We start from the raw sequence: 27,556 nt of genomic DNA on the forward strand, positions 1-27,556 counted from the left end.
ATATTATATTGCAACTCTGAGATCCTTGTAAAAGTTACACACTGCACCTTTAATAAATACATTTTTGATATTGTTGCAAGACTGATAGTGTGCAGGATTACAGTGATTGCCTTAAAATGTTCCTGTATAGCTCAGTTGGTAGGGCATTGCGTTAGTAGCGCAAAAGTCACCCAGGAAACACACATACAAAAAATGTGTACATTGTAATCAATCTGTAAGTTGCTTTGGATAAAAGCATCTGCCAAATGCATAAATGAAAAAGTCTATTACATAGGTCACCCAATGCAGAATAAAAGATTAATTCAGACAGCCGAATCTTCAAAGTAGCATCACCAAAAGGTGCTTTTTATTGTGTCAAGAAAGGGTACTTTACAAAATCACTTTTTTACTACAAGCATATCTTTCATATCAACAGGAACATTACAACATTTGATCAGCAAGCACCGATGATATCATCATATGAGGACACTTGTACACACCTGCACTCTTTTATCTGGCACTATTTTATCTCTTTCTCTCTCTTTCACACACACACACACACACCTTTACAAGTGAAGAACATGTACTACATGTCTACAGCAGGCAATAAATAACAGTGATGGCAGCGCTACATAAGGAAACCGTTACCCAAAACACCTGAAGCGAGGTACCATGGGAATCAGTTCTGTCACAAACCTTTACGACGGCTCGTGTTCAGTGACCAGTGTCTACAGACGATACTTGATAACATAATCCAGTCAAAACTAATCTTACATGTACATAAACGCATTCAAATCCAAGTGTGCATGTGCATATCCGTATCAATACATCCAAGCATTAAACAATAACATTAAGACTTTCTCTACACTTGAAATGTTCAGTAAAAAAGGACCATATAAATCTAATTAATACTGAAACTTAATAATAATAATAATAATACAAAAAACAATCAAAGTATGTTTTTAACAACTATTTTGTACAGCATTCATAAATCATATTTTCAAAGCAGTTAAATGTGAAAATAAAAATAAACTGCATAAATAAAAAAGGATCTTTTACATCTGTAGTCCAAAAAAGCACATAAATAAATACCAAAAAATTAAAAAACAGTCCTTAGTATTCATATAAAATTGTTTAAAGAGTCCAATTCAGTCCTTTCAAAAATAGCTTCTCGATGTCACGTCCCATCTATTTAAAAGCTTCTGGGATATGATTCATCTGCATACTGGTGGGTGGGCTCGAGATTCCCTCTGACCAATCAGACATGGAATGTGGAGACGAGCTAGACCATTGGTCAGGAGAGCCCGGGGACGGCGTAAGGAAAGGGTGGTCTGGGACCTGCGGCTGATGGTTGGGTGTGTTGTCCATCGGGTTTGAATAACTGTGTTGAGAAGGCGGGGTTAAAAATTGCGTGCTAGACATGGGAGCCATGCGTTGGGATTCCTGTGGTAGGACGGTCTGGATGGAGGCTGACTGAAGATCCAGCCCGCTCAAGTCTCCCAAAAAGTGGTGTGAGAGGATGTGTCCAGATGTGGCGTTTTGGTGCTGCATGTTCGCAAGATTCTGGTGGGCGTGGTTAGACATCATGTGAGATGCTGCGCCGATGTGGCTGCTTTGCATGGAGGGATATCCCATTACCTGCGGCATGTTGGAGCCGGGGTGCATTGTGGATATGAGGGCCGTGAACCCCGCCTGCTGTTGTTGGTGTTGCACCCTTTGTAGCCAATCGCACGCCCCTGCTTGAGTCCCATTATTAGCCACGGGTAGATGGGATAACCGAGGAGGGGCGGAGTCGAACGGCTTGCCTATATTCTGGCGAGCTCCGCCCATGTGAGAGTCGGCCATCCCTTGGAGTTGATTTAACGTGATGGGCGGGGACTGTTGGAAGGGTGACGTCATCATAGGCGGCGAAGAGACGTCCGACAGGTAACCGTGTGGCGATTCCAGCGAATCGACGGGCGAGAGGACGCCCACCTCCATGATCCCGCTGGATTTATCATTTGCATTTTTCTTCTTTTTAGTTCTCATCTCTTTTCCTCCATCCTTGCCTCCCGTACCTTTACCTCCGGGTTTGCGCACCTTCTTGCCCGTGGTGTTATTGTTGCCGGGGCTGGGTTTGATGCCCAGGTAGTTGTTGGGAGAGCAGAGGGGTGGCGACAGGGGCAGAGGCGGACTGCGGACCAGGTTGTATTCTTCTAACAGGCGGACGATGTCGTGGTGCATGCGCTCCTGAGCGATGTCTCGTGGAAGCAGGTCCAGATGATCCGCGATGTCACGATTGGCCATGTGTTCGAGCAGGACTTTGGCGGTCTCGTAACTGCCCTCACGTGCTGCCAGGAACAGGGGCGTCTCTTCCTGCTCACGCAAACACAAAAAGTCAATATTAGCGCTTACACACATCTTACACACAGACTATTACACACTAATGCTTTATTACACAAACCTTGTTATTCTGTAGATCTTTATTTGCTCCGTTCTTCAGAAGAACAACAGCAGCGTCCAAGTTATTAACAGCAGCCGCCCAATGAAGAGCTGATTTACCTAAAAATAGAGAAAGAGACTCATATTAGAGCTATTGTGCATTTAAGGAAACAACGGCTTGGCTGGCTTTGACAGCTTGTAACGTGTTCATACCCGAATCATCAACAGCGTTTGGATCAGCGTGTGAGTTAATGAGTTCCTCCACCATTCCTTCAACAGCCAATCGGGTGGCCAGGATCAGTGGGGTCGTTCCATCATGCATACGGGCGTCCAGATCTGTCGCTCGGTTCCTTATCAGAATCTGAATCAAACATGAGGAAACGTTTAAAACAACATTACAAAACTAGCTTTTAATTTAAGGCTGCATAACGATTAATCGCAACTAATCGTTTGCGAAATTAAGGTTTTTATTTATATATTAATAATATAATATAATATTTTTTATTTAAAGTTATACATGCATGCGTGTGTATTTATATATACATAATTATTATACACAGTACACACACACACGACGTAAACAAAAACTTTTATTCTGCAAATGATTAGTTGCGATTAATCGTTTTGCAACCTTAACTGAATTGAATTATATTCATATTATATTAGAGTAAAATATGCAATATTGTATAATAAAATAAGTAGCGCATTACAAAAAAACTAAATAAGCTTTTGTTGCGAATCTGTGTGTTTACCTGGAAGACACCCTGGGCGTCAGCCGCAACCGCAGCGTGCAGAGGCGTGCGGCCCATGTTGTCCTGAACATTAGCATCAGCGCAAGATTCCAGTAGACGTTTGGCCGCATCAGAACGTGCGTAACGTGCGGCCAGGTGCAACGCCGTCTCTCCGGTCCGATCCGTTTGATTGTGCAGGTTGGCCCCGTGACAGATGAAGTCGGTGATGACATCGGCAGACGGATCATCTTCGGTCTCCTCGTTTCCGTTTTCGAGTCCGCCGCCGCTGCACGACGCAATCATCAGTGGAGTAAAGCCATCTGAGAGCGAACGAGGAGAGGGTTTATTGAATATTCCTTCATGAATATTGAATGTCAGTGAGATCACAATGATCACCTACCAGGCCCGCGAACATTGACGTCCATGCAGTCGTTCTCGATCTCGCCTTGCGGAGGCGTAGGAGCCATGGAGTTCAAGCGCAAATCCGCGGCGTCTAGATGCTGCTGCGTCCACTGCCGATGATCCAACTGACCCGTCATGTCCAGAATGGACTGCTCCTCGTACTGCACAAATATGCACAGCGTCACGCATTCATCCAGCCAATGATATCACATAAAAGGGTGGTTAAAAGTGAGCATAATCACCTTGAATCGTTTTGAGGTGTCGTCATCTGCCCAATCACTCAGCTGTTGATCCATCAGAGAGCTGTCAGAGTTCTTCAGAGGCTTGATGGGAAACAAAAGGTCGTCATTTCATGAGTTCCAGCTCATACTGGATGTATAAGCTATTTGCGAAACAAAACAAAACTTCACTTACTTGAGTCCCACAGAATCTTCTCCAACTGGTTCCCTTCGCTTCTTTTTGGGTTCGGTGACTTTAAATCCCTCGGGGAACCAAAGCTGACCGTGTTCCCGCTTGCGCTTTCTGGAGACCACGACGCCCACGGCGACCAGGGCCAGAACGGCCAGGGCAAGAAGCACAAGGAACATGTGGTACATCTCACCAGTGTTTCGAGGTTCATCCTCACCTGCACACAAACATAAGAGTTCATGTAGAAAGCTTTTGGAAGGGTGTGCATTGAATGTATATGATCACAGATGCTTTTAGATATAAAAAGAAAAGCCTTCAATCAATCAACATTGTGTATACACGCACGCACGCACGAACGCACATTTAGCAAATAAATTAACCTTTATGCAAATAAATTACTTTAAAAAATCTAGAAATAAATAAATGAAATAAAAAATATTAAAGCTAAATATAAATGTTTCATCTACATATAAATATTGAAAATGTTAAATCTATAAAATAAATCAAAAAGTTTTATCTAAATCTTAATATTTTAAAAAGTTACATTCTTATATATAAATATAAATATCTCTCTCTATATATAAATGTAAAAATATTAGGCATATATACACATACACGGAAAGAGAGAAATATTTACATTTAACATTTACATGTAAATTGAATATTAAGATTTAATTTAAATCTCTCTCTCCGTGTATATATATATATATATTTCTTCTTCATATATTTACCTTTATATATAAAAAATATTTACATTTATATATAAGAATGTTAACTAATTATTATTAAAAATTTAGATAAAACTTTTAAATTTAATACTGGCATTAGACATTTGTATTTAACATTTACATGTAAATTAAATATTAGGTTATAGATAAAACTTTTATATTTAACATTTACGTTTGACATTTATATTTTAACATTTACATATAAATTGAAAATTAAGATTTAGATAAAACTTTTGTATTTAACATTTACATTTGACATTTATATTTAACATTTACATATAAATTGAATATTAAGATTTAGATAAAACTTTTATAATTAACATTTTCATTTGACATTTATATTTAACATTTACATGTAAATTAAATATTAAGTTTTAGATAAAACTTTTAAATTAAACATTTACATTTGACATTTATATTTAACATTTACATGTAAATTACATATTAGGTTTTAGATAAAACTTTTATATTTAACATTTACATTTGACATTTATATTTAACATTTACATATAAATTGAAAATTAAGATTTAGATAAAACTTTTATATGTAACATTTACATTTGACATTTATATTTAAAGGAACAGTATATAAGACATTTATATCAATTAATCATAAAATGGCCCCATTATGTCACTAGACATTAAGAAATCATTTTCATTTCAAATACTTATATCACTGACAACAGTGGTCCGGTATTGGCCACCAGTTGTGTGATTGCAGTACCAGTTTTAGCCACAAGTTTTGTGATTGCAATACCAGTTTTGGCCACAATCCTACATACTGTTCCTTAAACATTTACATATTGACCGATTTTCTTACACATTTTAGTTTACAAACCGCACCTCACATAATTAAATACATAAATTAAGAAGACTATACTTTTATGGCCGCACACATGCATATAATATATATTTTAATGAAATCTCGATTTCTGTACACTTACTGGTGACGGCTTCAATGACGTAAGGAACATTGAGATTCCCGCTAGAAGCTAACGCTCCGAGGAACGCTGCCACATCTGTGGCGCTCTGGAAACACTCATCGGACTGCTGATAACATTGACGGTTGTCAATTTCTAAATAGACAATCGACCTGCGACACACAAACACATTTGTTAATAGACTTGCATAAAGACTTGCGACATACATGTGCATGTTTACACATTCGCTCACCCTTTGATCTCCATTTGATCCAGTTCTCGTCGCAGGCGGGTCTTCATAAATGATGTCAGGCTCCTCCTGGCACGCTGCAGCAGCTGGGCGGGGTCGGCCCAGTCGGCGCGTTTATGTTTGCTCAGCTCATGCTCGTTACCATAGTACGGGAATATCAGCGACTCTCCGTTAGCGTCGCGTCGGAAGACCACGTTGGTGTGCAGCAGTCCGCTCAGCTCGCGCAGGAACGATGAGGAACGGTTGCGAAGCTCATCGGGTGAGATGTGGACCACTAGAACAAGACTTCCCACGGCGAGTTTCTTAGGGATGTCGTCGGCGCAATCCAGACCGTCCCATTCGCATTCGGCATTATTACAGCCTTGATCGCAGTGGCCGTCTGCGTAGTGATCTTTGCAGTACTGATCATAGAGAGGACTGAGAGAAAGAAAGAGATGTAATATGATTAAATGATTATTATAATCCACTTTAGACATTTGTATGTATGCATGTTTTTATAAACAGTGTGCATATATCTATATTTATTTCACGTACTTGCACTGTCCCTCCAGTCTTTGACAGTCGAATCCGTCATAAAGGCAACCAGCGTTGGCGCACTGCTCATCGCACTTTCCATCATTAAAATACCTCCAGCACTGCAGGGCGGCGCTACAGTTCTGCCACGGGTCGTCAAAATTCAAAGAGCAGTCGCCGCCGTCCCAGCCGCACGCGTGATTGTTGCACTGTGTATCGCAGATTGCGTTCCCGCCTCTTCCTTCGCATTGAGCAACTTCGCACCTGATCTCCACCTCAGGAGGCGGAGCTATGTCCCTCCCCTGTCCTCCTTTGAAGGAATAGTCGAGGATGTGGCAAAGCAGTCCGTTGAAGTTGGACGGACAGGAACAGCGGAAAAACGGAGCGTCGTTTAACGCTTGGCACGTGCCACCGTTGTAGCAGGGGTTGCTCAGGCATGGCGAGTCCATCCGCATCTGGCACTCGTGCCCGCTGAAGCCCGGCGGACAGAGACAGCGGGGACTCAGGTGTCCGGACACACACGTGGCACCGTTGCGGCATCGCAAAGTGCCGCAGGCCTGCGCATCGTATTCGCAAGAGGAACCGGAGTAGCCCTAAAAAAAACAAAAGATAAAACAGAGAACGTTATTTTAGTGTTCGTAAGGCGGGTAGTACACATGATCTTGCCTTTACTCACCGGCTGACACTTGCAGATGTATCCGTGTTTCGTGTTACTGGCCACAGCACATGTGCCTCCGTTTTTACACGGCGTGTCCTTGCAACCATTAAACACAGTTTCACAGCGTTTGCCTGCAAAGAAGTAAAAAAAACTTAGAAAGCTGACAAAAACAACTACACAAAGAGGAACTACCAATATGATTTATCCAATGAATGTGCCATTGTGCACGGAAAGCCTTACTAAAATAATGAACTGAATGATTATTAAATGTTTCGTACCCGTGTATCCCGTTCGGCACTCGCAGCGGAAGTCGTTGTTGAGCTGGACGCAGTTGTAGGATCCGTTAGGGTCACAAGGATCAGACAGACATTCGTTGACGTCACCTTCACAGCGTTCGCCCACGAAACCGGCTGGACACACGCACCCGTAACCACCCACGCGGTCCACGCAGCGGCCTCCGTTAAAGCACCGCAGCTCACCGGTTAACGGATCGGCGGCTGGGGAACAGTCATCCACGTCGATCTCACAGTGAACTCCTGAGACAAACAGAGACAACTAGTTAGTAACAGCAAACGCAATTCCAGTTCATTAAGGTGTGTACGGAAGTGTGCGTGTACCTTGCGTTCCTCGTGGGCAGGAACATTTGTACGTGTTGACAAGGTCAATGCACGTTCCTCCGTTCTGGCAGGGATTGGACAAACACTCGTTTATCTCCTTACTGCAGTTCACACCATGATATCCTGGAACACACTCGCAGAGAGAAAGCATGTTAGATTTGTGTAACTATTGTGTGTGTGCACGTGCACATGTGCATGTTCATACCTCGCAGCTGTATCCACCCAGGTAATCGGTGCATGTGGCTCCATTCTGGCAAGGGTTTGGCAAGCATTCATCCACCTGCTCCTGACAGTAGCTGCCTGTGTATCCAGCCTGACACCTGCACAGGTGCGTGTTCCCCACATCAACACACTGACCGGCGTTTCGGCACAGAATGGCCACAGATACTCCTGAGAGAGAAAGAGAGAGAGTGTTACGTCACATGCATATATCACCCTGTTATGCCACCACACATGCAAGCTCTCATATTTACCTTGTTGTTGGGCAGCGACCTCACAGCTGACGCTTGGGACATCACAGTAGATGCCCGTCCAACCGCTGGCACACTGACAGGTGAACGATGCCCCCTGCTGCCAACACGACCCCCCGTTCTTACATGGCACAGAGTCACACCAGCGAACCAGACTCTAAAACACACAAACACGAGTCAATGCCATGTATGAAACTTTATGTGAATGATGTAAGTGTATTTTAATAGCAGGTGTGCTTCTACCTGGCAGTTTTGTCCCGTGTAGCCGTGCGGACATGTGCATTTATAGGTGCCGTATCCGTCCTGACAGGTGCCTCCGTTTTGGCACGGACGCGAGTCGCACTCGTTCACGTCGTGCTGGCAGTAATTCCCGGTAAATCCCGGCAGACAGACACAGGAGAACGAATTGATGCCGTCCACACAAGTTCCACCATTGAAACAAGAGCTAAAGGAGGAAAACACAGATTGCAGAGTTGAAAGAATATGCAGTATGCAAAGTAGCATGCTTTACAGTTGTCACTTGTGGCATCTTTTTTATCTTTTATGGTCATGAATAAATCTGTAAAGTACAGTGTGCTCACCTCTCAGTGCAGTCGGGTGTGTTGATCTCACAGTTGATGCCGTTGAATCCTGCCGGGCAGCTGCAGGTGTAACTGTTGACGCAGTCGGTGCAGTTGCCTCCGTTACGACAGGGGGCGCTCACGCACTCATCTATGTCCTCTGTGCAGCGCTCGCCACGAAAACCAGCCAAACACACACAGACGAAACCATTCACACGGTCCTGACAGATACCACCGTTACTGCAGGGATCTGTGACAGAGAAAGCAAAAGAAATATAACTCTTAATTTGTTTTACCACTGTAATCTATTATTTTAGGGCTAAGAAGCGATTAATCGCATACAAAATAAAAGTTTGTTTTTGCATAATATTTTGTGTGCACTGTGTATATATATATATATATATATATATATATATATATATTTATGTATGCATGTATATATAAATAAATACACACATATGCATGTGTGTATTTAAGAAACATTTGGGTCAATGACGTGACGTTAATCATTTTGTGTCCGTATGGTTCAATTAAATGTAAAAGGGTTAAAATTTCAAAATAAATTTGCTGATTACTTGCATACATTCTCTTTTTTGAGAACCAAGTCTAAAATTTCTGGTTTTATTTAATTTTGAATGAATATTTGGGGGATAATTGCAAAAATGTCAATGTGGTGTAACCGGTCTGTGTCAATTGGTGTAACTAGTATTTTTTTAAATGAAAATATAAATATATTCATCCAAAAATGTGGAATCAAATATAATCATCTAGTTTAGTCTAATATGACTTTTTTTAACATACATTTTTACATTATTTGTCAAAGATTATTTAGAAAACAGAGCGGTTTTCAGCATATGTCAGGACAAATATTACAAAAACGCATAAAAATGTACATTTAGAAATAACTAATAAAATTATATTTTAAAATTAGATTTTTTTTGTGATGATAATAACGCTTACATGCCATCAAGGTAGATAAAATATTTAATACTTCTCATTCTTTGGCGCAATTGCCGGTTACACCATTTGACATTTTCAGGTCCATTCAGTCTTAACTTTCATAAAAATGGTGCAAATGTAATTTTTTTTACAGCATAAAATTGACATAAATAAACAATGTGCATTAAAATAAACCTGATGCATGCTTTTAAAACAAGGAAAAAAAAGGATTTTTGAATTTCTCATCTTACCAAGCCGTTTTGGTCACTGACCCATTTACATGTATATAAATATTTATTTAAATTTTTATATATTTTCTATTATATATTTAAATAAAAAATATAACATAAATAAATGTTTTCTTTAAAATAGACATGTTTGTGTGTATTTATATATACATAATATTTACACACAATACACACACACATATATTATGCAAACACAAACTTTTATTTTTTATGCGATTAATCTTTTGACAGCCCTATTTTTTTGTTAAATATGAAGATTGTTGGTTACTATAAATCTTAATACTGCTATAATTCAAAACCTAATTAGATTTCTTCTTACTTGGTGTACATTCATCGGTATCGGTCTCGCAGTGATCTCCCGTGAATCCAGGGTTACAGTGACACTGGAATCCACCACGCAGGTTCTCGCAAACCCCTCCGTTTGTGCACGGGTTCCTCACGCACTCATTAATGTCCACCTCACACGTCTGACCTGTAAAGATGACGGAGGTTATAGTGATGAAGGTCTCACTGATGTGTAAAGAACATGAAACACACGCACAGATACGCTCATACCTTGCCAACCTGCCGGGCAGGCGCACGAGAAACTCCGAAAATCCTCGGATTCGCGACACGCACCTCCGTTCTTACAGGGCCGTGAAGCGCATGGGGCCAAAACGCTTTCACAAACATCACCTGAAACACACATGTGCATAAAGAGAGCGTTGATATGAATGTAATGAATGAAACTTACAGCGATAGATTCACAAATCAAAAAGGACATTTATTGGTTTTAATATTAAATCAGATGCTGAGTTTTTGACTTCAGCATCTCAAAGTGAATTAAGTATTGCAATATTTTTAAGACCCAGAAGAATCAGATTCCCATCCGTCCATCCAGATTTTCCCCTAAAATCAGCACAGAAAATCCTGCTGATTCCTTCTGGGTCACCGGTTTTGTTTTTACAGCCTATCGCCTCATTTTCCAGCTCCAATCCTGCAGGCACTTCCTTATCGGTTTCCACGGTGACCAGCTGTGTCAGGAAGTCACTCGTCGTTTCCTACTATTGTCAATTCTTTAGCTCAACAGGAAACAGGAAGGGGCCAAACAGGAAATAGACCTCACCGAGTACCCACCCTTGAACCAGTCTACGTTATTTCATGCCCTTCGCAAGGTTTGCAGTTTTAAACAAGAAACAGCTGTGATCGGTAATATTTAGTTAGTGTGCGTTCATCACCTGTGTAAGGCAGTAAGCAGTTACATTTGAAGCCGGCCACGTCGTCGATACAGGAGCCCTGGTTCAGGCAAGGGTTGGATGCACACTCATTAATGTTAGTCTGGCAGTTAGGACCTGAATGCAAGAAACACACAGCGTCAAGCTTCTTATACGTATAAAATGCAAACACGCGATTGCAATATGCAATTACATAAAAATCGGCAAACACCGGACACACAAAGTAAAGCTAAGTCTGACAATGCACGCTATGCATAAAAAAGATGGTGATTGTGGGTAATATTCCCTTCAAAATCACATGCAGATGCACACTTCAAAATCCAAAGGAAATAGACGGGCACAGGTTTGGGCGAAAAGTCACTCACCGCTGAATCCGGCTCTGCAGGTGCAAACGTATCCGCTGGTCATGTCCTTACAGGTGCCTCCGTTCACGCACGGGTTCGACAGACACTCGTTGATGTTGATGTCACAGTTGCGGCCCATCCAGCCGGCCTCGCACACGCATTTGTAGCTGTTGATCTGGTCCTGGCAGTTGCCGTGAATACAGGGGTTGCTGGAACATTCGTTGTGTTGAGAGAGGCAGGTGGCATCGCGGTAACCCTCCGGACAGTTACAGGTAAAGCTGTTTACGCCATCGATGCAGGTGCCACCGTTGTGACAAGGGTTTACTGCGCAGTCATTGATGTTGATGTTACACATCGAACCTGTGAGAGCAAAGAAAATGTTTACTGGTCTTAGCATTTCTTTTAATGTGAATATATTCGTCGGGCAGTAATGCAGGGTGGGAGTCGATTAGGGATGCATAGCGATTAATCGCAATTAATCGTTTGCAGAATACAGGTTTTTGTTTACATCATATATGTGTGTGAACTGTGAATAATTGTTATGTATATATAAATATGCACACATGCATGTATAATTTTAAGGAAAAATATATATTTATATATTAAGTATTTATATTTATATATAAATTATACATAAATATACAAATGTAAACATTTCTTAAATATATACATGCATGTGTGTGTATTTATTTATATATAATTACTATTATTTACAGTCCACACACACACATATATATGATGTAAACGTAAACTGGTGGGACTCGATTAGGGATGCATAACAATTAATCGTGATTAATCTATTGCAGAATAAAGGTTTTTGTTTACATCATATATGTGTATGAACTGTGAATAATAATTATGTATATATAAATATGCACACATGCATGTATAATTTTAAGGAAAATATATATTAATATATTAAGTATTTATATATATAAATTATACATAAATATACAAATGTAAAAATTTCTTAAATAAATAAATAAATAAATAAATAAATAACTATATATATAACTATATATATATATATATATATATATATATATATATATATATATATATATATATATATATATATATATATATATATATATATATATATATATATATATATATATATATATATATATATATATATATATATATATATATATATATATATTGTGTTGGGGATTAGGGGATGCATAACGATTAATCGCGATTAATCTATTGCAGAATAAAGGTTTTTGTTTACATCATTTGTGTATGAACTGTGAATATATACATGCATATGTGTGTGTATTTATTTATACATAATTATTATTCACAGTTCACACACACATATATATGATGTAAACAAAAACCTTTATTCTGCAATAGATTAATCGCGATTAATCGTTATGCATCCCTAGACTCGTATTAAACGTACCAATGTTTTACTCTTAAAACCATAAATACATTAAAACGCAGTGCTTTAAAGCTGAATAAGTTGTGTAGTGGAGGAATTTAAACTCAGATGTGTGTTGACCTCTTGTTCTTTGTGTGTGCGTGTGTGTGGCCCCATCCCAAAATCTCCGGCTCGGCTCCAATCGCACAAAGGATTTCCTCTACCCTTATGTGGCCTTTTATTCAATCCTTCTTTCTTTCTGTCTTTCAGACCCGGCTCACACACCCCTCGCACCCTCTCTGGGGGAGGACAGGGCTTTACAAAAAGGCAGAGCCCATTTTACAATCCACCGAACAACAATTGCCCCTCTACACACACACACACAAGCCTCTTCTGCGGGGTAATGGGTACCTGTTTGTGTCTCGTATAACAATGGTACTTTATTACACTGTCTCACACACAATTCATTCAGGACAATATGTCACATCAAGCTTGCTGTAAACAGGATACTTAAAGGTCTGGTCCTGGATGCTGATTGGCTAATACGATTGTGCACAATATAGTTACAGCTATAATGTGAGAAACAGACATTTTGTACTCCAAACTATTATTATGTTATCTTCTAATGAAAATGGCATTTGATGAATGTTATTTTCAATGATAATCTGTGTTTTTATTGCATGCAATAGCATATCATAATAAAATTATCAGTTGTGCTTTGTAAGGTCATAGCAATAAAGTGTGTGTCCCAGTTGGGAAAGACAGTCTCGGTCCTAAGTCATATCTGTTATCTGATACACAAGCTCTATAGTTCGCTGGCCACCTGTTCGCCTACACACACACACACACATCTGTGCCGTCTCACCTGTGTATCCGGGTTCACAAACACACTCGTAGCCGTTGATCTTGTCGATGCACTTGCCGTAGTCACATGGTTTACTCTTACAGTCATCGATGTTTATCTCACAGTTAATACCTGCAGACACAATCATATGTTCGCATTAAAACTCGCATACCTGCTGGAAAAAAAGTCCTGAACTACACATGCAGGTGTGTGAAATATTATATGCGTGTTACCCATGGTTCCCTTGGGGCAGGAACAGGTGTACGCATTCTCTCTGTCCTGGCAGGTGCCTCCGTTTCGGCAGGGCTGACTCAGGCACTCGTTGATATTGCTCTCGCACAGTCGGCCGGTGTATCCCGGGCGACAGTCGCAGGTGAAAGCCGCCACGCCGTCTCGACACACGCCGTAATGACAAGGACTCGATGCGCACTCGTTGATGTCTAACTCGCAGTGAGCACCGGCGAAACCTGCAAGACACACAGATATTTAAACTACAAATACACGTCAAAAAACACTTTTTATTGAAAGCGTGCATGTACCTGTAGTGCATTCACAGGTGTATTTGTTGGATCCGTCTGTGCACTTGCCGCCATTTTTACAGGGTGTACTTGCGCACTCATCCACATCCACCTGACACAGATTCCCAGAGAACCCTGAAAAAAAACCATGACATGTTATCATTGGTTAACATTGGTAAACAAGTCATGTTAACATAAAGCTGGTAGAGCTGCCTAACGATTAGTCGCGACTAATCGTTTGCAGAATAAAAGTTTTTGTTTACATATTAAATGTGTGTGTAATGTGTATAATAATTATGGATATATAAATGCACATTCATGTATGTATTTAAAAAACATTTACATGTGTATATACTTTTTATCTATATTTTTTATAAATATAATATTATATATACATTTAAAAAATTAGAGCTGCCTAACGATTAGTCACGACTAATCGTTTGCAGAATAAAAGTTTTTGTTTACATATTAAATGTGTGTGTAATGTGTATAATAATTATGGATATATAAATGCACATTCATGTATGTATTTAAAAAACATTTACATGTATATATAATATTAAATCTATAAAAATATAAATTAAAAGTATATACACATTTGAAAAATTAGAGCTGCCTAACGATTAGTCGCGACTAATCATTTGCAGAATAAAAGTTTTTGTTTACATATTAAATGTGTGTGTTATGTGTATAATAATTATGGATATATAAATGCACACTCATGTATGTATTTAAAAACACTTACATGTGTATATACTTTTTATTTATTTTTTTATAAATATAATATTATATATACATTTCAAAAATTAGAGCTGCCTAACGATTAGTCGCAACTAATCGTTTGCAGAATAAAAGTTTTTGTTTACATATTAAATGTGTGTGTGATGTGTATAATAATTATGTATATATAAATGGGCACACATGCAAGTATATATTTAAGAAATATTTGCATGTGTATAAACATTTATACATTTCATATATAAATATAAATATTTATTAAATCAATATATTTTTACCTTAAAATTATACATACATGTGTTTGTATTTATATATACATAATATTTGTTGATGTACTGTGTATAATAATTATGTAAACAAAAACTTTTATTCTGCAAATTAATAGTCGTGATTAATCATTAGGCAGCCCTACAAGCTGGTACAGATATAGTTTATAGTTACCTTTAGGGCATTCGCAGTGGAACGAGTTGATCTTGTCGACACACTTCCCGTTGTTGAGACAGGGCTGCGATGCGCAATCATCAGCATTTATTTGACAAAACACCCCCTCGTAACCTACACAAACAAACAACATACACCATTAGATAACAGTAATGACCTTTACAGTGGTTTTGTAAGATAACCAAAGGTAACACGACCCATACCTGGCATGCAAATGCAGTGAAATCCACCAATTTGATCGAGGCAGGTGGCATCATTCTGGCAGGGGTTCGACTTGCACTCATTAACGTCCATTTCGCAGCGCGGACCTTCGTAACCTTGCAGACACTTGCATTGAAACGAGCCTTTGGTGTTGAGACATCGTCCGCCATGCTCACACGGGTTTGCCCCTGAAATGCACCAATCACAAACAGTTTATATCTACACACCAGCCAATCAATGAAAAGTTTGTATCTTCGTACATCCAATCCAGCATTCTTACCGAGCGAGCATTCGTCAATATCCTGGTTGCAAGCAGACCCCGTGTACCCGGGTGGACATGTGCAGATGGCCTTCCCGCTCACAGGGTTGGTATCGCAGTTTGAGCCCTTCTGACATGGGTTACTAATGCATGCATCATCGAGGTGACACAGCAGACCTAAAAAAAACAAAAACAAATAAATGTAATAAAAAATAGATGATCATTAATGTACTCAGTCCAGATAAAAGTGAAGCCGCCCACCTGTGCGTCCATGCGGACACTCGCAGAAGAAAGACGCCACTCTGTCGTGGCAGGTGGCACCGTGAGAGCACGCCGCGCTGGCGCAGTCATCGATGTTCTCGCTGCAGTCGTCTCCCGTCCACCCGTTCACGCAGACGCAGTTGAACCCGCCGATGGTGTTATGGCACGTTCCTCCGTTCTGACACGCGTTAGGGGAGAGTTCACACTCATCGACGTCCGCCGTACAGTACTGACCTGTAAAAGAAAGGTCAAAGGTTAGGGACCCGTATGCAACGGCTGTTCTAAATGACGCTGCTAATCGAACCATATTTAATAAATAGATATATTTAAGGACCAATCAAATATTATATTTGCTACATGCTAAATATTGGTTTTATGGGTTGTTTGTTGGGGTGTATCATCATACGTACCGGTCCAATGTTTGTCGCAGTGGCAGTTGTAAGTGTTGACCCCGTCTATGCATTTGCCTCCATTCTCGCAGGCATGTTGGGTGCAGTCATCAACATTGTGTTCACAGGTTTTACCAGTAAACCCTGTGAGAGACAAATAACCCACATTCAACACATACCAAAGCGTATTTTATGTGCTCGGTCATTCAGGTCACTCGTTGAGATTAAATATAAACTAGCACCGCATACCATTAAAGATTGATGTGCTGTTAATGAATAACTGTGCACATGCACATCATGGTTATTACAAATGCTCTCTTACCTGGCAGGCAGGTGCAGGTGTACGTGACGTCACTGGTTTGTAAGCAAGTTCCTCCGTTCCTGCAGGGTGTGGGGAGGCACGGGTGGTACAAGCGCTCACACTGCGTGCCCGCATACTCGGGTGGGCACCTGCAATGGTACGAGCCCACCACGTTTATACAGGTTCCTCCGTTCCGACAGGGGGACGGGGAGAGGGCGCATTCGTTCACGTCATGCAGACACGTCTGCCCGTGGAAGTTTGGAGGGCAGGTGCAGATGTAGTGAGAATCAAATGCTGAACACTGCCCGCCGTTGGCACACGGGTTCGACGCGCACGGGTCGGCCTGTTGGCACGTTTTTCCTACAAACACAAACACGCACAGTCAAAAACTCATTTTCATTCCAGTCACCATTCGGTCTTTGCATCAATAGCAGTGTATACAAGCACCTACCAGACCATCCAGGTGGGCAGCGACAGGTGAAGGTCTCCAGGGTGAGGAGGGAGCATGTACCTCCATTGCGACACGGAGAGCTCATGCATGCGTGATTGACAGGTGTTATACAGAGAGGACCGCTAAAGCCCAGGACGCAATCGCAGGTCACCTCCACATCATTCCCTTGTGTCCGAGCGCGGCACGCGCCTCCGTTGCGACACGGTGACGGGCTGCACGGATTCGGGAACTGACACTGGGGTCCGACAAAATCGGCTGGACATCTGGGGATGCACAAAACGCATAAAAATATAAAATCTGAACATGTTTATGAAGAAATCTGGGGCACCATTCACTTCCATAATATTGCTATGAAAGTCAGTGGTGCCCCAGATCTGCTTGGTTACAAACATTCTTTAAAATATCTTTATTTATACATGATTGTAACAACATGATTGAGTAAATGATGACAAAACAAAATTTCATTTTTCTGTGAACTATCCCTTTAATAATGATAAGTAAGTACTGGTGACTCAAATGCATCAATTGGGTTAACTTTCTGTAGTTAATTTATTAAGTAAACTAATTTATTCGATGTAATTGAATGATCGGATCTCTCAAATCTTGTATATTTAGGTTCACTTAACCTGGCTCTTATGATTTACTTTAGTGTTCATAGTATATTGTAGTTTGGGGATGATATTGTCCCCATTGAGCTAAACATAAAACTTTCCTTTGTGGTCATCAGAAAGAAACAAAAAAACATTTAAAAACTTAAAAGCAAATATGCAATGCTTTCTTTTAGCATAAGACGCCTATAATATGTCTTTATTTAGGTAACTAAGTGTGTGCGTGCATGTGTGTGAATGAAAGACTGTTCTCGCTCATCTAAATTCCTCAGTGGCAATGAACAACCACATGCACACAAACCCAAACGCACACACTTTTAAACACATGCACACATGAATATTAAAATATTTTCACATTCTTTTAATTCAAAACTACTATCAAATTTTAAAAAATGTTAGGTTAAAAAGGGAAGTAAAATAAAAGTGTTTGTCTCTTGTGAATGTGTGTGTTGTGTTGCAGCAGGTGTGTGCATAAATAAGGGCAGCTGTGCAGCAGGCCCCTCCCACTGTTCATTGACCCTCCCCCAAAGCCTGTTGCTATGGCGAGTGGCATAAGGTCACTAAGCCAGCCCTCAAGGGAGGGTAAAACTCCGCCCTCCCAAAATCCCCCTGCCCAGCAGCTCACCTTCATCTCGACCGAATCTTGACTGACATGATTGATTCTCATCTCTAACATTCGTTTTTGTTATTTATATTTGTTTCTATGTATCATCGACGTAACGCCGCCAATCATTTTTGTGAGTGTTTAACACAAATTACCATAAAATTTTGTTTTTTCCTTTCAGTGCATCAAAATTTTATTAACAGCGCCTTTTGCTCATATGTGCTAAACTTTGATGTTTTTTAAATAAATAAATCTTTACACTTTTTCAAGAAAAATTATATTTAGTATTTTTGTCTTGTTTTCAGTAAAATATCTAAAAATTCTTAAACACTACATGCAAGAAAAATCCAAGAAAAATGTGCTTACCCCATTGGCAAAATTTTTGCTTGTTTTATGCACAAAATCACTTAAATTTTATATTTTTGGTCTAAAAACTAGACTTATTTTCTTGGGTCGTTTTGCTCATCAAGAAAAAGCATCTTAATTAAAAAATTTTTTTTTTTTGATATTTTTACTGAAAACAATACAAAAATACTAAGTAAAATTTTTCTTAAAAGTCATTTTTTGCAGTGTACTAACCATATTAACATAATCTCACAATATAACACTAAACTCCGGCAGCTCTAATAAAGACGTCTCGCCGCAGATGCATGCATGCGCAGATGCCTGCGTTTACTTGCGGCATTAGCGCCGTCTCCCTCTTTTGTCCCCCGAGACAGAGGCAGAAGTCATCTGCGGCCCGTCCTGGCAACAGGTCCGAGAGTGTGAATGCGCGTGAGATTCGACTCTGAACAGATGCTGTGGTGACCTGTGACCTCTGAGCACATTTGTGACAGCAGGCTTTACCCCCTCCCCATTCCAGTGGGCTGCTCTACCATCTGCTACTGATGCACTCTTTATGTGTGTGTGAGAGATCACACCACAGACTTCCTGCTCCGAGTGAGAATCAAAACACCAAACTTTCATTTTGCCGTCTGGCCAGGTCTCGAGTACTTGGGGTTCACACCTTTGCAAACACTAGACGTTATGCGTTTGTCTGTGCAGGGCAATTTGACTTTTGTTTTGTTGTTGAAAGTCCAAAGTTAACGGGTTTGATCCACCTGCCAGTGGTGGGTAAACTGAGGAAATTGACCAGCCATAAATACCGACCTTGATATTATAGTTCATCCCTATGATTATGCAGGTAGTTGTGTGATCAGAATAGTATGCGCGTAGCCAAATTTTTGTACACTGAATTTTTTTGTTGTTGCACTTACATTAAGTTTAATCAACAACATAGTTTCATATGTGCATACGATAGTTTCACGCGAAACTAAACTCTAAGGGGACATGGAGCAAAAATTAAATAAAATTTTGTTTTGCGTGTGCATGTGAAACTATCGCATGCTCACCTGAAACTTTCGCTTTCACGTGCGCGTGCGATAGTTTCATATGTGCATGCGATAGTTTCACGCGAAACTAAACTCTAAGGGGACATGGAGCAAAATTAAATAAAATTTAGTTTTGCATGCACACGTGAAACTATCGCATGCTCACGTGAAACTTTTGCGTGCGCCAGTGTTGTTTTCGTCAACGATGACGACAACGAAATGATTTCGTTGACGTAACTATTTTTCATGACGCAAACACGACAATGACTAGCTAAAAATGTCTCTAAGATTACAAAAACATGACGAGACGCTTTCGAGTTTTCGTTGACGAGACGAGACGGAATAAAGATGATTATAAGTCTGACATTCACAATGCATGTCATTTCTGCCTATTTTGCGTGCAATCTGTCTGTTTTAGTTAAAAAGTATCAGCAATAATGCTGCCGCTTCCTACCATACTATATAGTAGGCAAAGAGTACGAGACGTAGTGCTTTTTGCCTACTATATAGTATGGAAGTATGCGGTTTGGGACGCAGTCTCACTCACGCCCACCACCTGGCTACCGCCGGGCACGCGCACCAGATTTCAAACAACAACAACAACAACACACCTGCGGCCGTGGTGAGTTCGAAGGACCGTGGCGGTGACGCCAATAAACGGAAATGACAAGATGATTTATGGACATTCTTTCAGTATAATCCATCAAAAAGAAAAACAGAATGCATATTGGGAGATGACGGTAAATGTGGCCACAAACTAGGTGGGAAGAATACCACCAACCTCAAGCGGCACCTGAAGGCTCATCACACTAAATTTTTGTAAAGGTACCCAACAAGTTAACATATCATATACATTCAATTTTACTCGACATTCGGCTTGTGACACATTTCATGGTAAGCTTAATGTTTTACATGTATCTACTTGTCAAACCTAAGCCCATTTCCAATACATTTTGTGGTGTATTTAAATAACAAGGCAAGGCACTTTTTAACCTAAATTAATTTGTTAAAGAATTCTTTTTTTTTACTAAAATTTACTTAAACTTGACTAAAACCTTTTTGCGTTTTCGTTGACTAAAACTTGACTAAAACCTTTTTGTGTTTTCGTCGACTAAAACTTGACCAAAACTATCAAGTTTATAAGTGACTAAAATGTGCCTAAAACTAAAAAGCATTTTCGTCCAAAAGACTAAGACTAAAAGGGCTGCCAAAAACAACACTGGCGTGCGCACGAGAACGTTTTACGTGCATACCTGAAACTTTCGCTTTCACGTGCGCGCGCGATAGTTTAACATGTGCATGCGATAGTTTCACACGAAACTAAACTTTAAAAAAAATTCTGCACATGAAAGTTTCGCGTGAGGACATGAAAGTTTCACGTGAGCACATGAAACTAAACTTTAGATTTTTTTACTACAATGTCACCTTAGGGGCTCGGTAAAAAAACTGTTCAGTTTGAAATAAATTAAAACTCAATAAAATGTTTGAAAGAGAAACCGAATCAACAAAACACAAAAAGACAACGTTGTTGATGATACACACTGAAAGTTGACAATTTACATCATCCAACAAGTAACAAGCAACAAGTAAAACAAAAATGTTTTGAGTATAAAATAACGAGCCCTCCAGATTGTTTATCCATTGTGGTAGCCCTTGCTTACAAAAAGCTTGTAGATGCCTGATTTACATGATTTGTATTCATAGAAAAAATCTAAGTAGTGGTCACAAATGTTTTTCATTTCCATCTTCTACTTTCTGGGTTTGTTCTTGCGAAACATAACATCACGCTTCGGCTCATCACATGAGTTTGTCATGATGCAATGCATTTATAACGCATACATAAACACATACACAATAGTGCTTTCTCAGATTATTACACAATATACACACATCCCCACATTTGTCACCGATCAAACTCCAGCAAAATCGTGTAAAGGATTCCGGAATTTAATCTTGATTCCATGCCAGCAATTAAATTCCCACCCTGCAACATTCCAAAAGTTCCAGACCTGAGGTCAGGAGTTAAAAATGTGCCAATTTCTTATTAAAAAATGTGTCTTACTATGCACATCTAAGCTAAGCCTTAAGCTGTGATCAAATCTGAAGTAAATATTAAATGAAACTTTAACAAGACCGATCATGCATGACAAACACTAAACTCACAAATAACTCCAGGCACACTTTAAACACCTGGTGTTAATATGACATGTTTTAAAATGGGTGAGTAACTTAAGACACAAATCTATAACCAGAGTTACCATAACCACATCTTAAACATAACCTAGTTTTAAAATGAGTAAACCTGTGCCGTCAAATGGGCAGAGATGGGACAGAGCATCATTGTACCAAATCATGTCAGAAGTTCACAAACCATGATGTCATCACAAACATCCTTCATTTAAATACTGAAAAATCCCCCCACAATTGCACAGACATACAGATCATTTACAAACAATTTCCAAGGTCGCGAATTACAGCACACAGGAAAGGCGTCAAAGTTCAGACGAGATATTTATGGGAGAAAAAGGATCAAAAATATCTTCGTTCTTCCTGTTTATCATTGGGGTCATCACAACAGGATGTTCAGGGTTTGGCCCCAATGTCTGTCTGTGTAGGCGACTCAACTACCTTAACAATAACTGATCAAATCTCTCCTCATCTTTTCTTTGATAAAATAATTTGTTTACCAGAAGTGTTTGCCAAGACAATCACAGGTATTATTTCTAAACCCTTTATTATACACTGTAGTGTGTAACAACAGGTCATACACAATTTTCAGTGCAGTCATAAAAGATTCCTCGAATCACATGATGTGCACGATATTGAAGAAAAATGCGGTAACTTGCTAAATAATGCAGTATAAAATATGCAATAATGCTTTACGCAGATTATATTAGGATAAAGCTTGGGCGATAATACTGTAATATGGTATACCGCAGGATCTAAAAATAGCAACGGTATGAGTTTCAATAACGTCATACTGTCATAAAAAACTGCAGTTATATAGCAGACAAGGATCAAATATTAAACTTAATTTATTTAATGCCTGCGTGGGGGAAAATGGCGAATCGCACACTGACTTGGTTTTGAAAAAAAAACACAACTTCTGCAATTTGGCAGTATTTCGGGTTTGGACCGAACGAGAAGGGAGAGGCGGTAAATACGGACGAGGTAATTTGCGCAACAAAAAGGTGAGTGCGAATGGGTCTATTTGCACTTTTCGCCCAAGCCTAATTAGGATATATTTAAAAGCTGAATATATAACCAATATGCGTTTTACTAACTGACTTTATGTGAACAATTTAAGTTGAAAATCTTTTAAGTTGTAAATTTTAAAAAGTCTTTTAAAGACACTTTATTAGTTAAAAGTAGGGTAGCCATACCGAAACTATGTACAATACAGAAGCAAAAAGCTAATTTTCATACCACAATATGCATATCGCAATGGCATGCGATAACTAAACAACTTTATTCATTCAAAAAGTTCTGTACACTGTAAAAAGTCAAAGTTGGATTAATAAAAGAAATACTTTAATTGGTTACACAAAAAATGTGCTTAAAGTGAACATTTTAAGTTGAAAATCTTTTGTAAAAAAATGCAAATTTTTTGTGTAACCAATTAAAGTATTTTTTATTAATACAACTTTCACTTTTTACAGTGTAGATAACTTTTTGAATAATTAAAAGTAATTTAGTTATCGCATGCCATTGCGATATGCATATTGCGGTATGAAATTTAGCTTTTTGCTTCTGTATTGTACATCGTTTTGATATATCTGGCTACCCTACTTTTAACTAATAAAGTGTCTGGATCTGTTGAATGATAAATTACGGGGTAAATTTCACATAGACTTACATTAAAGACGGGACATGAGCCATTTCTACAGACTAGAATATCACAATGACTTGTGGGCCCTAGCAACTGCATAGCAACATGCTAAAATACTTACTCAGAACATCTTAATAACACCTTGGTAACCACACAGCATCAGCATCAAGCTAGCATTATCTACATTTGTATCCATGAATGTTGCAAATATAATAATAATAACAATATCCAATTGATGGCTCACAAGGTTTCCTGTTACGTTCCTAGATTGAAAACTGCTAAATGTCGAAAGATGTATAGTTACGCGACGGTCTACGTACAGTGTGCGTGGTGTAAATTTTATCATCAGAATACTATGTGTATAACCGTGCATATTTTGTACGAGTAGGTCACGCATGCGCATACAGGAGTTTGTAGTATGCAGCACAGAAGAAGTATTGCAATTTGTCGCAATGCGCATGCGTCTGTACGAGTCAAATGAAAAAACGAACTCTACTTAAGGCTTAAGAGTGTCGCACACTTGTTTGCTTTCAAATTTTCTCCCTTTTAAGAGTCACAGACACAGAAGCCATTCTCATGAGTTCTTGCAATCTTATTACCCCCTCCCCAGCCATCTGCCTTGCCAAAAAGGACACCATTCACTTACACACACACCGAGTCTGAATGATTCTGTGTATGAAACAGACATCAAACAAAAAAAAATCGAAGTATGCTCTGATTTTTATAGATAAACCTGTATGTCTTAGAAGAACATTTGCAAGTTTTATTTTGTGCTAAGAGAGAGTGTGTGAGAGAGATAAGAGACAATAGGAGGTGAGGGCCAGCTGTTGTTCTGAATGGTATGAATAGAAATTAACACAGGCAGCGTCCCACTGCAGCAGGGCACCAACGGTCCGTTGGGTTGGGGGTGGATGGGGGTCTTTTATCCAAGTTTGAAATAGAATGACTATGGGCGCGTGCATGTTTGCACATGCGCACAAGCTCTCGCGGGATGCCGAAAGCTTTGTGCGGTTGCTAAGAAGATGTCCCGTCTTAAAATCGGAATCTCAACATGGTGGACGGTTGTCTTCATACAACATCGCACAATTACACGCATTAACACAACTACATGCACCTGCTTTTATACCAATGATCACAGTGTGGTGTAGATATTTCTCTAGAAAACAAGTACTTTTTAGGTTCAGCAGAGGACCTTCTCATCCACAACAATTTCCAAGGGATTTTGAATTGACTATATTAATGTGAAACACTACAGGTTAGTTGGCTACTGGGTTTATTGGCCTTTAAAACTAAAGAATATAAAGTTTCTTAAAGGAATAGTTTACCTATCATTTACTCACCCAAACCCTGTATTAATTTCTTTGTCCAAAACAACACAAATGAAGATATTAGAATGTAATAACCAAACATAAATGGGGCACCATTGACTTCCATTGTATTCTTTTTTCTATAAGTCAATGGTGCCCCTGATCTGTTTAGTAATTTTTTTTTTTAAATATCTTTATTTGTGTTGGTTTGGAAGAACTTTAAAAGTTTTTTATATCACAAAACTTTTTCTGTTTTCAAGTATGCAAAACACATTTTGTGCAACTCACCTGCACGATGCCTCCCCATGGGACTTGAGCTCACATATGCCTCCATTGTGACAATACTCCAAGCATCTTTGACCTAAACACAAAAAAACACACAGATACTTGTTAGCACATCCCAGCAGTCCCATAAGTAAACCTGCACACACTTCATCTGCGGGAAACGGGGTCAGGTAAGGCTCACACCCATTCACCTGTCCAACCATTGCGCACCTGTCGATGCAAACGCACATACAAAATCGCTCACAAAAGGAACCTCAGCATCAATGCAGAGCCCCGAGCCTTTGTTTTGTGGCCCCAGCAGAGAGCCACTGGCCCTTTGTTAGGCCGTGAATAACTGACTTTGATGGAGGAGTGGAAGGGGGGTCTTGACTATTCATCCAAAAAGATCCTGAAAAATCCAGTTAACCAAGACTGTGCATGGAAATAGCTTCACATTCACAACAATTGCCTCTCCGTGTGGCGGTGGTGAGCTTTTTTACTCTGGTTTAATCTCAAAATAGTCTCCTGTGTCATCTTTATACCAAGTGTTAGAATATGCCTCGACTTTCCTGGAGTCTTGTGGATTGGGGGTAAGCGATCAGTATTCGTTAAAGACCCAAATGGCCATTTTTGGAGGGAAGGTCATTTATTTATTTACTTATTTTTTGTGAGCGTGCCCGTCGCACTTTAAGGATTAAAAGCACAGCAGCCATTTAGACTGCAGCTGTATACTTGTTGAATGAAACCAGCTGCCTGCAGGCTGTCTTTAATTGTTAATGAGTGTCTAGAGACAAAGTTTAGACCCTCCAACTAGTTCTTATTATGGTTTGAACCACTAGTACTAATTCTCCTCTTCTTTCCCATAACCTTTTAACCTATGATTTCACAAGACTTTTAGTCATACATGTAAAACATTTTTATTCATATTAATCTCCATATCTTTCCCAATTCTGTAGTTACTATATTTTGGGCCATGCAATCATTCAGTACCATGGTATGAGCATCTGATACCATGGTAACAGTACTTTAAAGTAAGGCTTCTTTATTTATGCTTAAATTAAATATAAATCTCGCAGTTTCATTATAATACACATCACTTTCACATCCTGTCCCTGTGTCTAGTCGTGTCGTTTCCGCTGTCTGCATCACTTTTGCTTTATTCTCGGTTCCTCTCTGGCGCAGGGTTCGAGTGCATGGCTTTACTAAGCAGCCCGCGCGTGTTTGGTAAGGGGGGGCCGGGTAGGGTTGTCCGCCACACGAGTGCTTGACGGGAGCGCGCGCGACAGCTGCGGAGCCCACGCCGCGCGTACAAAAGAAATCAGAGTCCAGCACGAGCCCATAAAACACTGTCTCGAGCCATTGTTTACCAGCGCACGAGAACAACAGGCACCCCCCACAACCCCTCCACCCCCCTTTAACTACGCGATCGCTTTTCTCCAGACACACACACACAACGCTCCCACGCCATAAAAACCCTTTACACACACAAACAAAAGGCAGGGTGCGGGGCAAACACACACAATGCACCTCAATCAACATCAGGGTGATGCTAAAAAGTATAAAAATTAAAATTAGGAACACAACTTAAAAAAGTTTCATATTGCTGTATAAAAACGTACGTGACGCTACTTGCAATGATGTATAAACATCAAGAGAAATGGTGTCAAAGTGAAAATAAATGTGATAAATAAACTTTTGACCACACTAAGATAACTGTAAAAAGTGGTAAATGAGAGAATATTACACGTATTTAAACGTATATTTATATAACACGCGATTCAGTTTAAGCTCAAACTGTTTACTTAGAAATTAAACGAATTAATAAAATAAATGAACCAATGAAGTTTTAACCTAACATCTGATTTTCACTGCAACAAGTGACACTGAACGCAAAAAATCTACACAAACCTTTTCCTACTCAAAACAAACCAACACAGCAGTTTGGAGACATTTAGAGACTTAACTTTACTTGTTAACATGCACAAAACTGATAAACTTTATGTGATGCTGCATTGATACCTTGTGCCACCGTCGCGAGCGATGCTGCAGTCAGTAGCGTTAATTTCACCAAGAAACGGTTCATAACTCCGCCTCGGCGTTACAACTGCTTTAAAATCCTTTCCAAAGTTCTCATAGATCCGTAAGAGTCTCCACAAACGTGAATAAAGTGCGAATAAATATCCTTTTGGGTTGAATAAATAAGTCTCGAACACTCTTGTGAGCGTCTCTTCTCTTTGCTGCTCGTGGGAACTCTGCGCGAGGATTCTACTACTGAGCTTGAGCGTGTGCTGCTGACGTCACCGTCGCGTGGGTCTCTGAGTGGCTTCTCACGCTCGAGGCGGAAAGAGCCCGCCCCCTATGGCACTCCGCGCAGGTACCGCGTGCACGGAGATGTTCAAATAC

At 39.7% G+C, this 27,556-nt stretch overlaps 1 protein-coding gene across 1 annotated transcript; it reads right to left on the bottom strand.

Annotated features, from left to right (window-relative positions):
* Nucleotides 1-317: 317 nt before the first annotated feature.
* notch1a (notch receptor 1a) lies at nt 318-27,465 on the bottom strand. Its single transcript, XM_073871562.1, has 33 exons — nt 27,173-27,465; nt 25,178-25,250; nt 17,172-17,434; nt 16,742-17,080; nt 16,441-16,563; nt 16,031-16,264; nt 15,791-15,946; nt 15,513-15,698; nt 15,310-15,423; nt 14,152-14,265; nt 13,846-14,079; nt 13,634-13,744; nt 11,424-11,762; nt 11,062-11,175; nt 10,400-10,519; nt 10,164-10,316; nt 8,679-8,907; nt 8,341-8,542; nt 8,101-8,254; nt 7,833-8,017; nt 7,628-7,760; nt 7,289-7,546; nt 7,029-7,141; nt 6,374-6,945; nt 5,843-6,256; nt 5,614-5,762; nt 3,947-4,158; nt 3,776-3,856; nt 3,532-3,694; nt 3,153-3,451; nt 2,614-2,761; nt 2,423-2,520; nt 318-2,334 (listed from the first exon to the last, which is right to left on the bottom strand). Exons 1-33 carry the CDS (start codon nt 27,234-27,236, stop codon nt 1,168-1,170), a joined length of 7,314 nt encoding a protein of 2,437 aa, XP_073727663.1. The 5' UTR covers nt 27,237-27,465; the 3' UTR covers nt 318-1,167.
* Nucleotides 27,466-27,556: the final 91 nt, after the last annotated feature.

The sequence above is a fragment of the Misgurnus anguillicaudatus genome, chromosome 9 (assembly GCF_027580225.2).
Source record: "Misgurnus anguillicaudatus chromosome 9, ASM2758022v2, whole genome shotgun sequence".
NCBI classification, from domain to species: Eukaryota; Metazoa; Chordata; class Actinopteri; order Cypriniformes; family Cobitidae; genus Misgurnus; species Misgurnus anguillicaudatus.